Source organism: Barbus barbus (genome assembly GCF_936440315.1).
Source record: "Barbus barbus genome assembly, chromosome: 9".
Lineage (NCBI taxonomy): Eukaryota > Metazoa > Chordata > Actinopteri > Cypriniformes > Cyprinidae > Barbus > Barbus barbus.
This window is the reverse complement of record NC_136737.1, coordinates 10659938-10676864: the sequence shown is the minus strand read 5'-3', so window position 1 is coordinate 10676864 and position 16927 is coordinate 10659938. Positions and strand designations below refer to the sequence as shown.

The 16927-nt window shown below is 35.3% G+C and overlaps 3 protein-coding genes across 3 annotated transcripts in view; 1 reads left to right on the top strand and 2 right to left on the bottom strand.

Moving 5' to 3' along the window:
- Positions 1-2997, top strand: part of LOC306875099 (SLAM family member 5-like) — a 36672-nt gene extending 33675 nt beyond the window's left edge. The window contains exons 3-6 of the mRNA XM_079425507.1: positions 1147-1455; positions 1850-1969; positions 2199-2358; positions 2424-2997. Of these exons, the coding sequence (XP_079281633.1) occupies positions 1147-1455; positions 1850-1969; positions 2199-2248 (479 nt within the window). The 3' untranslated portion in view covers positions 2249-2358; positions 2424-2997. The remainder of the gene's footprint in view (positions 1-1146; positions 1456-1849; positions 1970-2198; positions 2359-2423) is intronic.
- A 671-nt stretch (positions 2998-3668) lies between these two features.
- On the bottom strand, positions 3669-5637 carry LOC306875060 (uncharacterized protein). The gene is made up of 4 exons (XM_079425440.1): positions 5421-5637; positions 4612-4926; positions 4102-4485; positions 3669-3983 (listed from the first exon to the last, which is right to left on the bottom strand). Exons 1-4 carry the CDS (start codon positions 5461-5463, stop codon positions 3823-3825), a joined length of 903 nt encoding a protein of 300 aa, XP_079281566.1. The 5' UTR covers positions 5464-5637; the 3' UTR covers positions 3669-3822.
- A 6492-nt stretch (positions 5638-12129) lies between these two features.
- Positions 12130-16354, bottom strand: LOC306875075 (uncharacterized protein). Its single transcript, XM_079425467.1, has 4 exons — positions 16098-16354; positions 13490-13801; positions 12975-13358; positions 12130-12832 (listed from the first exon to the last, which is right to left on the bottom strand). Exons 1-4 carry the CDS (start codon positions 16138-16140, stop codon positions 12717-12719), a joined length of 855 nt encoding a protein of 284 aa, XP_079281593.1. The 5' UTR covers positions 16141-16354; the 3' UTR covers positions 12130-12716.
- Between the last annotated feature and the right edge of the window lie 573 nt (positions 16355-16927).

The following is a 16927-nucleotide window of genomic DNA, read 5'->3' as shown; positions in this document are numbered from 1 at the left end:
TATATTTTAAGTTTTAGTTTCCCATTTGACTGTATTGTGTTATATTTCCTTCATGCTCATGTTGTTACAAATAATACGCAGAGTATGGGATGTATTCATTGTCAAATATACTGTACTTAATCATATTAAAACTGTTTAAAAAACATTTACTGATACAAACACCTGAACATATATTTAAAAAATATATAGCTAAAATAATAACACACTATATACTGCACATACAGTAAATTCTTTTTTTTATAGTAACAGTAACCATTTACAACACCCAGTGCGAAATGTAATCAAACTGACCAGAGGAAAAAAAAATCTATAAAATAAAGTATGACAATAAAAGCATGCTTTAATAATAAAATAAGAAAGACATGCACAGATTCAAAATGTGTAAACACTTAGTATAGTATAGTATAGTACAGAACTATTCCAGACAAGACAACTCAATTCACTTGTTTTAGGCTTGGCATCAAATGTTTATTTTTCATTTCATCTGATTAAATACAGTATATTTGACATGAAATGGTCAACTCTGTGTCTCTTTAAGTGCTATTTGTAAAACGAACATGAAAGAAATACAGCCATTTTACAATAGTTAATCATTTTTATATAAAAAAGAAAACAATGTTCTTATTAGTTTCGTTAGTTTATGCAGTATGAACTAACAACAAAACTTTGTGTTTGTACATCATGATATCTTATGCATATATGAATAGGGGCTTTATGTTGTTAAATATTGTGACAATAGATCATATACTGTATATATATATATATATATATATATATATGGCTGCTGGTCTGAAACAGCTAGCGCTGTGGTTCTAAAGCTGGATATCTTGTATCGGCAAGAATCTGGCGATATAATATGATACATAACAGTGGTTATGATATGACATATTGTGATACTGTAAACAAGATTTGCTAATGCTAACATGAACAGTGCAGCCTTGCACTTCTCCCTGTCAGTTAATATTCAGAAATAACAACACTGCCGTCTAGCCACTGGTACGAATCTTGGACATAAACAAATAAATAAATATTGATGGTGTTTTTGAGAATCCATATTTCATCACCAGACATAATATCATGATATTCAGATGCATCTACATTTTTTACACCCCTAGCTGACTTGATTGTTAGTATATTTCTTTCCAGCTCCGCTATCTGTTCCTGTCATCAGCAGCAACTTTTCACAATGTTCATCATCATCATCATCATCATCATCATCACAGCAGAATTGTTCATTGTTGTGTTCAGTGGTGACTGTGAGTGATGTGACTCTCTCCTGGTACAAAGGAAACAGTTTATTGTCCAGCATCAGTGTGTCTGATCTCAGCATCAGTCTCTCTCTACCTCTGGAGGTGGAATATCAGGATAAAAACACCTACAGCTGTGTGCTCAACAATCCCATCAGAAACCAGACTCAACATCTGGACATCAGTCAACTCTGTCAGACATGTGCAGGTATGAATGGTTTATTATCCTGTTATTGTTACGAATTAGTTGTTGTGTTTTGTGGCATTATGTCTTGTATGCTAATCTACAGTATTTACTACTTGAAAAAATTACTTTTAGCAGATATAGACATTTAAAATTTACAGCCCATTCTGGAAAATAAATCAAAGATTTGTTCGTCATATACAAATGTTTGTCAAATAAAATGCTGTTTACTCTGTCAGCTCCCCCACTTTTTAAATAAATCCCACCTGCACCACAAACCTCCTTTAAAATCTGAACAGTTACTTATGTCTCTCTGAAGAAGTGAAACTCGACATGTCTAGACACGTTTCAACATGTGACACCTTCCATCATGAAGGATAAGCTGTATAATGGTAATGACTGTTTTCTCTGTGTACAGCACTGGATGAGCGTTCACATCTCATGGTGTCAATGGTTGTTATTTTAGTACTGCTGGTGTTCATTGTTGGAGTTAGACGTTTAATTTACCACAAAAACTGTAAAAAATCAGAAGGAGGAGGTAAGTGAATACATGCAAAAATACAGAGCATTTTTATTTTATTTAAACTGGTGATTAAAATCAAATTTTTAAGTCAATGTCCAAGTATTTTAACTGGCTGAGAATGAAGAGATTTACAACATTCTGTGCACATCAGCTTTAGAGTACAGTAAGATAACTGTGATTTTTCTGTCTGTATAAACCCTCAGCCCCTCACTTAATTTTTGATTGTGTTTCTGTTTTCTTGCAGGACATTGTTGCAACAGATCACATCATGTACTGTACTTGAAAGGAATTTAGGATCCAAAAGTTTTGTTTTGTTTTGTTTATTATTATATTGTAGGCCAGTACAGTGAGATCCTGCAATTCATCCAACTTTATTACTGTCATATCATTTTTTTTCTCATATTGCTTACTTTATTTTTCTTTAAAACGATAAAAAGTAGCCTACACAAATTGAGACAAATTTGTGTAGGCTACTTTTTATCGTTTTAAAGAAAAATAATACAGTATATGATCTATTTTCACAATATTTAACAACTATAAAGCCCCTTTTCATATATGCATAAGAGATAATAAGCTAATGTAATAAGTATTGTACATATACAGATCACCCAGTACAACAACAGTAGTTTTCAGAAGTTGTTCTGTATATTCTTTGCACTTTAAGTTATTTAGTTCAAATTAGCTCCATAATTAGTTTCTCTTACTTTAATTAAATCATACTTCAGTTCATGTTAATTGATTATTGGTTATTAATAATTGATTATTCATTAATGCCTATAGTCTTGTGCTAGCCATATAAGTAGGTCTCTAGGTAAAACACTTGTCTTTATCAGTAGTAAGATAATTGCTATTTTGAATAACACCTAACATGAATGTGAAACATTTCATAAAGATCACCAGCTTCCTTATACATTCATTCATTAGGGTGTGGAGACTGTTTTTGTGTCTGTCTCTCCCAAAAGCTGTTTTTCCTCCCTTACAGTGTGCACTCTTTGTATTTTAACTCACCTTTTTCTGTAATAAAAGTTTTCAATATGCATCCCGTGTTCTTATGTTATTGAAATTCTTGTTATTGAAAACCTGTTTTACTTGTGTGCTGTTATTTTTTATTTTTTTTAAATATATTTTTGTAAAAAAAAAAAAGTTTATGTAATAAAGTTGAGTGTTCAGTGACCACAATCTCACCCGAAAATGGCATTAAGATAAATGCCTTATTGATGTAATGAAAACATAAGGGTTTTGAGTTCCTGGAAGAAAGTGGTTTCTACAAAACTTATGGCAGAGAGGTTATAATATGGGTTTCCATCAGTCCGGATTCACACCAATAACCGTAACAAGACTCTTCTCTATTAATAGTGATGTAAGGGATGTTGCTGCCCTCTATAGCACACACAGAGACCGCAGTGTGTCTGACCTAGATGAACATGTCATTTCAAGTTATTCAATATTAAATGAATTTAACTGATATTGTTTTCTCTCTCACTGAGTCATGTAAACTTCTACAGGCTCGATATCAAAATGAATGCTTCAAGCTTATATATTTATTTAGTGTACTTTTTAGAGAGAGAGAGAGAGAGTATACCATTGTGTTCTTTGCACAAGAACAAATTGAAGAGTCCAGATGCAAAAGCCTCTAAGGCTAATAAAGCATATCTATAGACATTTGCAACACAATAATTCCTGCAAAATATATTTAGCTAATTTCTCTTTTTTTAATGTAAGTGTTTGAAATGTGATTAATATGCAAATTACCACTGATATGCAAAATCATATAGAAAGTTTTAGCTCCTAGTAAGTTTATAATGTCTAAGGACTTGAAGGACAGTTGTTAAACTACGCCACCTATAGTGACCACATCAATACACAATTTATGATGGTGATTGAACGTTTCCTGACTGTTGACTCCTTTTCGGTTCAACCTTCATGGATTTGAAGTGATTAACCAATACGGCAACAGTAGCCATGACCACCAGAGCAGAGATCACCAATCGGATCACAGCTTCAGTAGAACCACAAAACTGAACAGAGCCTGAGAGAAGAAGAAAAATACACTAAATCATAAGTGTGCTCAATACCTCATAAAAACTCATATTATTAGCAAAATGCATCACTGCCTGGAAATTACTCTAGTATAAGCATTGACATACCTGAACATGGTTGACACAATTGTGTGGTACTGAGATGTTGAGTCTGGTTTCTGATGGGATTGTTGAGCACACAGCTGTAGGTGTTTTTATCCTGATATTCCACCTCCAGAGGTAGAGAGAGACTGATGCTGAGATCAGACACACTGATGCTGGACAATAAACTGTTTCCTTTGTACCAGGAGAGAGTCACATCACTCACATTCACCACTGAACACAGCAATGAACATTTAGACACTGATGATCCATATGATGATGATGAACATGGTGAAGAGTTGCTGATAATCTCAGGTACAGGTAGAGGAGCTGGAACAGATGAGGAGGATGAGGGAAGCATGATGAGGTGGGACTCACCTCGATCACTTGGGGTTTGACTCTCTTCGATGTCTGTGATTTTTGTGATGACAGTTGTTGGAAGAGGTGTTTTAAAACGAAAAATTAAAGGGACTACAAAAATTCACGTAAGTGAAGGTTAAGGTTAAAAAGGCAGTGCGACAGTGATATTTAACTCACCATAGACAATAACTCTGAATATCTCTTGCGAGGTCTTTCTGGAGCTTCTGCTAGACACTCTATAATATCCAGAGTCAGTTAATCTGATGTTTTTGATGGTCAGAGATCCAGTCGGATGCATCTTCAGTCTATCTCTGAATCTCTCATCAGCACCAGCATATGTATAGAGTCTGTGTTTCTTGACTTCAGCAATACGTGATTTACCAAACGTCCATGTTATGACATCATTTCTCTGAATGTTAGTAAAATCAGTGTCTAGAGTGACAGAATCTCCCTCCATCACCGATATCATCTTTATTCCATCTGCTTCGACATCTGTAACATATTTATATAAAACGTGTAAATACAATTGTGGCTTGAGAAGCAACAGAGCTGATAAACCTTAAACGGAGTGTCTATTTACACTAAGTGCAAATTAGGGATGGGCGGATCGATCCTAAAGTATCGATACTTTCGATACTGATGTTGCATCGAAAGGATCGAGCCTCAATATAGAATATATTAAATAGCATCTGTTGCTATTTACACTTAGTGCAAATAGCCACTGCCAACATTACAACATAAAAAAAATGTTGGACAGGAAATATTTTATTCTTATTTCTAGAAATCATTTGTTCTTGGTCATAATTTTTCACTGCATATTCATAAATCTTGCAGTTATCGTTATATAACGGCAACACAAATTCTTGATCGCATGATGATAGCCAAAAGAAATACCAGACAGCCGAGAGACTCATCAATATACTTCTTCAATAAAGGCAAAGCAAATTGATTAAAAGCAGAATAAAAATATTTTAAAATACACTCACCATGAACGCATATAAAACAAGACAACAAGCTCCACAGGAACATATTTGAGTGAGTGGTAGAGTTAAGTGGCTTCAGCAGAGAACAAACGATATCTGATAACCTTCTTGCTGTTATGACAGGGTTTCCACTAAATATGACCACAAGATTAGAATCACTGGGCCCTCAACAATGTCCTATACTGATAATACTCTTATTTACACAGAATATTATCCGACTGAAGGTTTAGTCTCAGATTGATATCAGTACACACTGCAACAACTGAAACTTAAGTAACCACTTCTTGTTTTGAGCAACTTTCAAAAATTAAAAAAATAAAGACAGTTTGTGTGTTACTATTACTAGTTTGGGGCAACAGATGTGTTTTATTTTTTGAAAGATACAAGTTAATGATAAATTGGCAGGGACACTTTGTTTATGTGCTTGAAAGGCATGTAAATGTCATTATAAATATAAATAATCAAACAACATCTGCTACACAGCAGAAAAGCTCACCATGTATTATGTGCTAAATTATGTATTTAGTTCCTAAAATATTTGGTTCCCAGTGCTGGGTAGTAACTGATTACATGTACATAATCAAATTACAGAAATATTAATATGTTCATAATCAGATTACAGTTACTTTTCTATAGATTACATGACTACTTATGCACACATCGGCAGTAAATTATTTATCATTTATTGATACGGCCTAATTCTTCTTTTTCTTATAAAGAGTTACATAGATTAATTTTATATTTGTATTATTTAATTGCTTTTCATTAACTCACAAACCCCAGGTTGCGAAACGCTGGCATACTGTAATGTTTAATACATTTCATGATGTTGATAAAGAATGCAATAGATTTTCTTTGAGTTAGGTCAAAAGTAATCTAGAAGTAATCAAAAAGTAGTTAGAATACATTATATAATGTCAAATTCAACTGATTTTGTGACAAAGCACAATTTCACATCATTTGTAATCAGTAATGGATTACAGTTTGTAAGTAATCCACCCAGTACTGTTGGTTCCACCAGGTGGTGGTTACATGAATATTCACGATATGCCCCTTTTGTGGGCGTGTTCCTGGCAAACAAATGGACCTTAAAATATTAATGTACATGCCTTAAACACAACTTTTTAAAACATATTATTTCACAAGCTAATTTCACACAGAGAAGTGCATCTAAAAGTGAAGTGGAACGTAGCCCAAGACCAATAAAAACCAGAGGTGTGGTCAAAACCAAAACCAAGCCCATTCAAGAGCCACACAGCAAACTCCTCACTATTAAACTTCCTGCTCGGCGTTTATATGTATCCACACTAGAGTGTATTGAGATAATTAAGATTAACTGCTGTTAAGAAGCAGAATCACTGAAGGAAAGAGACAGCAGAAAAAAAGATAAGAGATGAGTAGAAAAACATCCACACCTGATTTCCAGCCATAGCCAGATGAAAACAACTGCAAACAAAAGATCAACAAAGGATGATTAAACATCTCCAAAAATGTCATTACATATTCACTTATTACTGACTTTGCTTCTGTCTTACCACCACACAAAATGTTGTGATGAACCTTCATAGTTATTCATTATTATAACAATGATAATCACGCATAGAAGATGATATTCAATAATCCTTTAGTTATTCACTTTAGCTTACTCAACATAACACTTGTTCCTCTGTGTTTCCTCACTTTCATACTTTACAATGAAATATTAATAGTCTATAGATTTTAGCTAGGAGTCTCTTGGGGACCAAACATCAACAGTATCTGATCATCAGGGGCTCATTAATGCACGGGCTTACAGGGGTTGCAGCCCAGGGGCCTGCCAAGGGAAGGGACTGTGCAAAAAAATAAAAAAGTAAATATTTAAAAATAATTTGCTGATAGTAAATATTTCAGTCTAATTTGTGAACACTATGAGCTAATGTTAGTCATTGGTTTGACTTGATATGGTGTGAAAAAGTAAAAAAATACATAAAAAAATAAGTACTTATTGTGCTCATACTGTATTACAAAATACTTTTGCTGCCATTTAGGTGGGATATGGTTAAGGTGGGCTAAGGTGTAAGGGATGGTCAACAGTGTAATTATAAACGTAATTACAGAAATTAATTACAGATGTAACTACATATAGGTATTTTTAAAAATATAAGTACAATGTAAGAACATGTATGTACACACAATAAGTGCATTGTTTCAAATTCAAATGTAATCTTGTATTGTTGATTTACTGTATTGATGCTGTAAACGGGCATTTGGTGCGCTTTTGAAAATTTGAGCGTGAATGAATGAATGATTGATGCATTTATACAGCGCTTTATTGTGTATTTCTGTACACCCAAAGCGCTTTACAATCAAGTGGGGGGGTCTCTCCTCAACCACCACCAGTGTGCAGCATCCACTTGGATGATGCGACGGCAGCCACAGAACAACGGTACCAGTGCACTCACCACACACCAGCTACAGGTGGAGAGGAGACGCGCACGATCACTTCTATATGGTTTTCATTGATTATAGAGTCTTTTCTGGCGTCTGCTGAAATCATTCATAGCTATAGAACTTGTTTGTCATACAAATTGACACAATATATGTGTAAAAGGACCGATATTATTTTCCAATCCTACCAACAATTCATGTCAATTCCAATGCTAATGCTAATTCTAATAAACTGTTCATTTAAAATTAGCTAATACATTTTTTTTTATTAAATTTAATTAAAGAGTTTTGTCAACATCGAATTGCATAGTTTCTTTTTTTATATAAGTGTTGATTATATGTTAGAAAATTGTGTAGTTGAACTAAAATATCTAATAGTTTTCACTACAAAAACATGGGATTTGTCCATTAACCTACATAGGACAGCTGGTTTGCAGAATGCATGGATGAAAATAAATTGTTTTGTTATGCTGACTTATTGATGTTTTTGTCATGGTGAACAATATTTTTGACTGGAATACATTTGAACAATGTGAATACAAGTGATACAAGATGGCGCCGCTGTGTTCGGACACCGTCCAAGTCGCTCCGCTCAGATTGTGCTTTAATTTACTTTTTTACTTTCTCTTTTTACACATTTCACGTCGGCACTGATCACCTATAACAAAGAAACACTTTTGGACATTGGAAACCGCTACACTAACCTGTTCCAGGACACTTTATCCACAAATCTATCGTGGCCACTGGAGATTCTTCGGAACGCGGAGATGAACAGTAACCTCCCGAGGCGACCGATCAAGAAACATCGAGGGAAACGCACTGGGATTCGAGACAGACTCAGGAAAAGGGCTCACAGTCCTCCTCTTTCGAGCATTCTGCTCGCAAATGTCCAATCCTTGGAGAATAAGATGGACGATCTTAGAGCCAGGATTAGTTTCCAACGGGACATAAGGGACTGTAATATCCTTTGCTTGTCCGAAACATGGCTTTCGTCCTCGGTCCCAGACACTGCTATAATGTCAAGTGATAACTTCTCTGTTTTACGGATGGACAGAACAGTAGAGGCCGGTAAATCCAGGGGCAGAGGAGTATGTTTCATGATTAACAAGAAATGGTGTGATCCCAGGAATATCTCCATTCTGTCGCGTTCCTGCTTGCCTCATCTGGAACATCTTTCCATTACTTGCCACCCATTTTATCTGCCCCGGGATTTTTCATCGATCATTGTTTCTGCTGTGTATATTCCACCACAGGCAGACTTGGCTTTGTCTAAGCTTCACGTTGTGCTCAGCGGCTACATTAACAAACATCCTGATGCTGCCTTTATTATCGCGGGGGACTTTAACAAAGCTAGCCTCAGGCAGGTCATGCCGAACTTTCATCAACATGTATCCTGTCCAACTAGAGAACCAAATACACTGGATCACTGCTACTCTCAGTTTAAGAATGCCTACAAAGCCTGCTCACTACCAGCTTTTGTCAAATCGGACCATGCCGCCATTTTCTTCACACCGGAATATAAACAAAGGCTTGTTCAGGATCCTCTGGTGCAGAGAGTAGTGATGTGCTGGTCCTCCCACTCAGAGGCTATGCTGCAGGCGGCTCTTGATGATGTCGACTGGGACATGTTCCGGGCGAGTTCTTCTGACGTCAGCGAGTTCCCGGATGTAGCATTAAGCTTTGTAAACACGCTAACCGAGTAAGCTACAGAAACAATAACTATAAGGACATTCTCCAACCAGAAACCGTGGGTGGACAGAACAATCCGTGCTGCGGTTAACACACGCACTGCCGCTTACAATGAGGCTCTTCTGACCGGGAATATGAGTGAGTACAAAGCATCGTGCTATGCTCTCAGATGCGCAGTAAGAGCCAGATACAGAGAGAGAATTGAGTCTCATTTCCAGCTCAACGACTCTCAACGGATGTGGCAGGGACTGATGACCATCTGTGCCTTCGGAAACAAATCCTCCGCTGAGGTGAGATCAGATCCGTTGCTGGCCGATGAGTTAAACACCTTCTTCGGCCGCTTCGATTGCAACAGCGGCGGCGTGTCTCTGCCGTCCAGCGCGTCAGGAAGCAGCAGGCAGAGCAGCGATGATCCTGTAATCACCGTGTCGGAGGATGAGGTTCAGCGGGCGCTAAAGAAAGTGAACGTCAGGAAAGCAGCCGGACCTGATGGGATAACCGGCCGTATTCTGAGGTCCTGCGCCGATCAGCTCGCTGGTTTGTTCACTTCTATCTTTAATGAGTCCCTTGCTACCTCCGTGGTTCCCAACTCATTCAAAAAATCTGTCATTATCCCTGTGCCAAATAACAATAAACCCTCTTGCCTCAATGACTATCGCCCAGTTGCCCTCACTTCTATAGTCATGAAGGTTTTTGAAAGACTTGTAAAGAGCCACATTTGCTCCTCCATTCCTGATACTTTGGACCCTCTTTAGTTTGCCTATCGCCCAAACAGATCTACGGATGCTGCCATCTCTCACGTCCTCCACTCTTCCCTCACACACTTGGACAGCAACAATGGGAATTATGTAAGGCTGCTATTCATTGATTAGCTCAGCTTTCAACACTATAGTCCCCGTCAAGCTGGCTTCTAAACTCACAGACCTCGGCCTAAACTCCTCACTCTGCTACTGGATTTTATCTTCTAATTGTATGTAAATAAGTCAGGCGTGCTATCACAGACAGGGCTTTATATTAAGCCAGGATTAGGTCATAGCTTTATATTAAGCCATGATTAGGTCATAGCTTAGTTAGGACATTCAAGAAGTAACTTTTATAAACATGCCTTAGAAAACATTACTGGTGTGCATCTTGAGACAAAATAATGGCACAGACATATTTTAAGATACGTTTATTTCAGTTAAAACAGCCCAGACATGCGTTTTAGTCCGGGACTAGACTTAAGCCTTGTCTATGAAAACGGAGGCAAGTGTTATTGTGTTTTGTAGCATTTATTAAATGTCTATTAACACTGATCCTACAGTATGTCACCTTATTCTTCAATTTTGAAAAATCTACTTTTAGCAGATATACAGGTTTACATTTTTATAGCCCATTGTGGAAAATTAAAATTTTTAATATTTTTAATATATAAAATTTGAAATATTTTTAATTATACAAATGTGACCCTGGACCACAAAACCAGCTATAAGTGGCGGGGGTTTATTTGTAGCAATAGCCAAAAATACATTGTATGGGTCAAAAAGATCATTTTTTTATTTTATGCCAGAAATCATTAGGCTATTAAGTAAAGCTCATGTTCCACGAAGATATTTCGTAAATTTCTTACCATAAATATATCAAAACTTCATTTGGGCAACTTTAAAGGCGATTTTCTCAATATTTTAATTTTTTTTTTGCACCCTCAGATTACAGATTTTCAAATAGTATCTCAGCCAAATATTGTCTGATCCTAACAAACCATACATCAATGGAAAGCTTATTTATTCAGCTTTCAAATTTTGTATAAATCTCAATTTCGAAAAATTGAAATTAAGACTGGTTTTGTGGTCCAGGGTCACAAATGTTTGAAATAAAAATGCGCTCTACAGAGTCCCTTCCCCTACATTTGAAATGAATATCACCTGCTTCTGACTAACAAATCATGCAAACACTGAATAGCAAAATTCAAATTCGGACTAGCAAATCATGGTGTGAAATTTTAGAAAAAATGAATGAAAAAATTTAAAAAATAAGTCTTTCAATTTATTTCACCCAAACTTTCTTTGAAATTTAAACTATTGCTCATGTCTTTCTGAAGAAGTGAAACTCAACATGTTAGGTGACACCTTCCATCATCATGATTTATTTAAAACATTTATAACAGCACTGGATGGCCATTCACATCTCATGATGTCAATAGCTATTATTCTAGTGCTGCTGGTGCAAAACCTTGCAGGTTTTTTATTTACCACCGAAAGTATAAACAACCTGGAAATGAAGGCAAGTAGTTACATGAACAATACATAAGCTTGAGTATATTTTGTTCATTTAAAATGGTGATTAACAATTATTTTTTTATTATTATTAAAACTGTAAAGTATCATGAAGTTGAGATTCTTTATGCTGATAAAACATTCTGTACACATCGGTTGAAGAGTACGGTAAGACGACTAACTTTTCTGCCTGTATAAACCCTCAACCACTCAATTTATTTTTAATTGTGACTTTATTTTCTTGCAGGACGTCGATGCAGAGGATCACATTTAATTGTTACTTAATTGTTAAGACATGAATTTAAATTCCAAAAGATTTTTTTTTTTTTTTTTTTTTTTTTGCATTCCCATTTGCTCAAATACCATGTTCAGGAGGTAGGGGTTTGCATGGGGTTTCAGAGGGGGGCGAGGTGGTTTGAGTTCAGGGCTCTCACAGCCTGGGGGAAAAAGCTGTTGAGCAGTCTGGCGGAGCGGGCTCTGATGCTCCGGTACCGTCTTCCTGATGGTAGGAGCTGGAAGAGACTGTGGGAGGGATGGGTGTTTATTAAGGGATAAGTTATTTAGTTCCAATTAAGTTCATTATTATTTTGTCTTATTCTAATTTATATTTCAAACTTAGTTTGAAGCACTAATTGTTGGTTATTATTAATTATTTTCAATACACAGACATTTGCAACACAAGATCTAACAACATATATTCTTCAATTTCTCTTTTTAATTTACAAAGAAGTGTTTTAAATGCAAATTGACATTGATATATGCAATATTATATAGAAAAATTATTGACCCTTAATCACAGTTTAGAATTTCTACGGACATGAAGGACAGTTGCTAAACTTCGCCACCTAGTGATCACATGAATATATACAACTGATCATTGAGGACCTGATGGTGATTGACAATTTCCTGACTGTTTCCTCATTTTCTGTTAAACTTTCATGGATTTGAAGTGGTCAACCAATACAGCAACAGTAGCCATGACCACCAGAGCAGAGATGACCAATCGGATCACCGCTTCAGTGAAACTACAACACTGAACAGAGCCTGAGAGAAGAAAAAATAAATAAAAAAAGCTAAATCATACGTGTTCTCAATACCTCATAAAAACTCATAGAAAATATATTAAAATATTATTAGCGAAATGCATCACTGCCTGGAAATTACTCTAGTATAAGCATTGACATACCTGAACATGGTCGACACAATTGTGTGGTATTGAGATGTTGAGTCTGGTTGCTGATGGGATTGTTGAGCACACAGCTGTAGGTGTTTTTATCCTGATATTCCACCTCCAGAGGTAGAGAGAGACTGATGCTGAGATCAGACACACTGATGCTGGACAATAAACTGTTTCCTTTGTACCAGGAGAGACTCACATCACTCACATTCAACACTGAACACAGCAATGAACATTTAGACACTGATGATCCATATGATGATGATGAACATGGTGAAGAGTTGCTGATAATCTCAGGTACAGGTAGAGGAGCTGGAACAGATGAGGAGGATGAGGGAAGCATGATGAGGTGGGACTCACCTCGATCACTTGGGGTTTGACTCTCTTCGATGTCTGTGATTTTTGTGATGACAGTTGTTGGAAGAGGTGTTTTAAAACAAAAACACTAATTAAAGGGACTACAAAAATTCACGTAAGTGAAGGTTAAGGTTAAAAAGGCAGTGCGACAGTGATATTTAACTCACCATAGACAATAACTCTGAATATCTCTTGCGAGGTCTTTCTGGAGCTTCTGATAGACACATAATATCCAGAGTCAGTTAATCTGATGTTTTTGATGGTCAGAGATCCAGTCGGATGCATCTTCAGTCTATCTCTGAATCTCTCATCAGCACCAGCATATGTATAGAGTCTGTGTTTCTTGACTTCAGCAATACGTGATTTACCAAACGTCCATGTTATGACATCATTTCGCTGAATGTTAGTAAAATCAGTGTCTAGAGTGACAGAATCTCCCTCCATCACCGATATCATCTTTATTCCATCTGCTTCGACATCTGTAACATATTTATATAAAACGTATTAATACAATTGTGGCTTGAGAAGCAACAGAGCTGATAAACCTTAAACGGAGTGTCTATTTACACTAAGTGCAAATTAGGGATGGGCGGATCGATCCTAAAGTATCGATACTTTCGATACTGATGTTTTTATGTGATCCTCACATAAAAATATTGATTCTAAAGTGCATTTTTTTCATCTCTAATTTTATTAAGAAATTCTGTGCATAAGTAAGCTTTTAAGTGTTAGTCTAATTGTGTTAGAGTGATTTCTCCTGCTCGATCGGGACGCAAATGCTGAAAGACAAAAGCAGCCAATCACAGACAGCTGCTGACGCATGGTTCAGTCGCAGTGTTTGTTCAAATAGAGCTGCATTTCCCAAAAGCATCAGAAGCATAAGTAGATCTTTATAAAACATTGCCACATCATTACATTACATATCATTGTTACTATGTATAAAATTAATTCTGAAAAATGCATCACTGTTTCCACACAAATATGAAGCAGCAATAATCAGAAATGTTTCTTGAGCAGCAAATGATATAATTATTTCTGAAGGATCATGTGACACTGAACACTGGAGTAATGATGCTGAAAATTCAGCTTTGATCACAAAGGCATTTTAAATTACATTTTAAAATATATTAAAATAGAAAATAGTCATTTTAATGGTTATATTTCACAATATTGCTCTTTTTACTGTATTTTTGTTCAAATAAGTGCAACCTTGGTGAGCATGAGGTTTATTTAAAAAATATTACAAAATCTTACTAACCCCAAACTTGGTTTATGTAATATTTATTTTAAATAGGCTAGTTTGTGCAAGTAAATTTATTTAAACTGGTTGTTAAACGTTCAAATGGATTGTGTTAGGTTCTGTAATTGCTGTTAATAAAAAAATATGCTAAAGTTTCACCTTTAGAAGTCCAGCAGCCTGGGAGCCTTTTACAAAAATTAACCATGGTTTTATTACAGTAACCACAGTTTACCACAGTATTTGTAGTAAAACTGCACTAACCACAAATTTATCATAATAATAATAATTTTAGTACTTATGTAACACCATGTTTATTTTTCATAAGGTACCCTCAAAGGTGCACATTTGTTATCTACCCTTAAAGCATGCATACTTGTATGGTACTAATATGCTCCCTTTTAGGGTAGGTGCACCTTTGAGGTTACTGCCCCAGTAAAGGGCTGAAATACAATTTATTTGATTTCTGACAGTGTAAACAAAAAACAAAAACAAAAAAATCCTATGAAATGTTAAAAAATCATCTAATATTAAGTGAGTAAAATTACTGATTATATTTTTTTTAATAATTTAAAAGATCAGTTTAGTTGAGGTAAACGATACTGGGCTTGAAAATATCGGTATCGGATCGAAAATAAAATAAGTAGTATCGCCCATCCCTAGTGCAAATAGCCCGCCTTGTTGGCAAAGGCTATTTACATTAACTTCGCCCACTAACATGTGATTGGGTTAATCAAAACTGAAAAAAGACGCTCTTTTAATATCCGGTTCAGTGGTTTGTAGATGGTAAAACCTGTGCATTTTGACGCGATCGACCCGAGTTCGAGTCCGCCTTTTGCTTAACTTTTTTTTCTCCCTTTTCAAATCTCATATCGCATCAGAAAGGCATTTATTTTCAATAAAAATGAAGGAAATGATCAAAAAGTTAAAAATAAAAGTATCGGGTAGGGTTAGGGTAGGTGTAGGGAGGGCTTTATTGTCCCAATAAGGTGACATCCATTTAATAAATTTGAATTAAAACTATCATTTACAATCAATATGTTATTATTGCGTACTGTTTTATAATGTACTACAATACTGAGGTGCAGATAATTGCCAATATTTGCAATAAGTATTATAAATAGCAGAAAATCTTGTTATTTAAACATAGTGTAAATAGAATCTATAGCTATTTGCACTTAGTGTAAATAGCATATCCTTAAAAAATACTAATATTTTCACTTGGTGTAAATAGAATCCATTGCTAATAATACTTAGTGCAAATAGCCACTGCCAACATTACAACATAAAAAAAATGTTGGACAGGAAATGTTTTATTCTTGATGATTTCTAGAAATCATTTGTTCTTGGTCATAATTTTTCACTGCATATTCATAAATCTTGCAGTTATCGTTATATAACTGCAACACAAATTCTTGATAGCATGATGATAGCCAAAAGAAATACCAGACAGCCGAGAGACTCATCAATATACTTCTTCAATAAAGGCAAAGCAAATTGATTAAAAGCAGAATAAAAATATTTTAAAATACACTCACCATGAACGCATATAAAACAAGACAACAAGCTCCACAGGAACATATTTGAGTGACTGGTAGAGTTAAGTGGCTTCAGCAGAGAACAAACGATATCTGATAACCTTCTTGCTGTTATGACAGGGTTTCCACTAAATATGACCACAAGATTAGAATCACTGGGCCCTCAACAATGTCCTATACTGATAATACTCTTATTTACACAGAATATTATCCGACTGAAGGTTTAGTCTCAGATTGATATCAGTACACACTGCAACAACTGAAACTAAAGTAACCACTTCTTGTTTTGAGCAACTTTCAAAAAAAAATAAAAAAATAAAGACAGTTTGTGTGTTTCTATTACTAGTTTGGGGCAACAGATGTGTTTTATTTTTTGAAAGATACAAGTTAATGATAAATTGGCAGGGACACTTTGTTTATGTGCTTGAAAGGCATGCAAATGTCATTATAAATATAAATAATCAAACAACATCTGCTACACAGCAGAAAAGCTCACCATGTATTATGTGCTAAATTATGTATTTAGTTCCTAAAATATTTGGTTCCCAGTGCTGGGTAGTAACTGATTACATGTACATAATCAAATTACAGAAATATTAATATGTTCATAATCAGATTACAGTTACTTTTCTATAGATTACATGACTACTTATGCACACATCGGCAGTAAATTATTTATCATTTATTGATACGGCCTAATTCTTCTTTTTCTTATAAAGAGTTACATAATTAAATAATACAAATATAAAATTAATCTAATTAATTGCTTTTCATTAACTCACAAACCTATAGTAGAGTAACCTTTTTATGATGTTGATAAAGAATGGAAT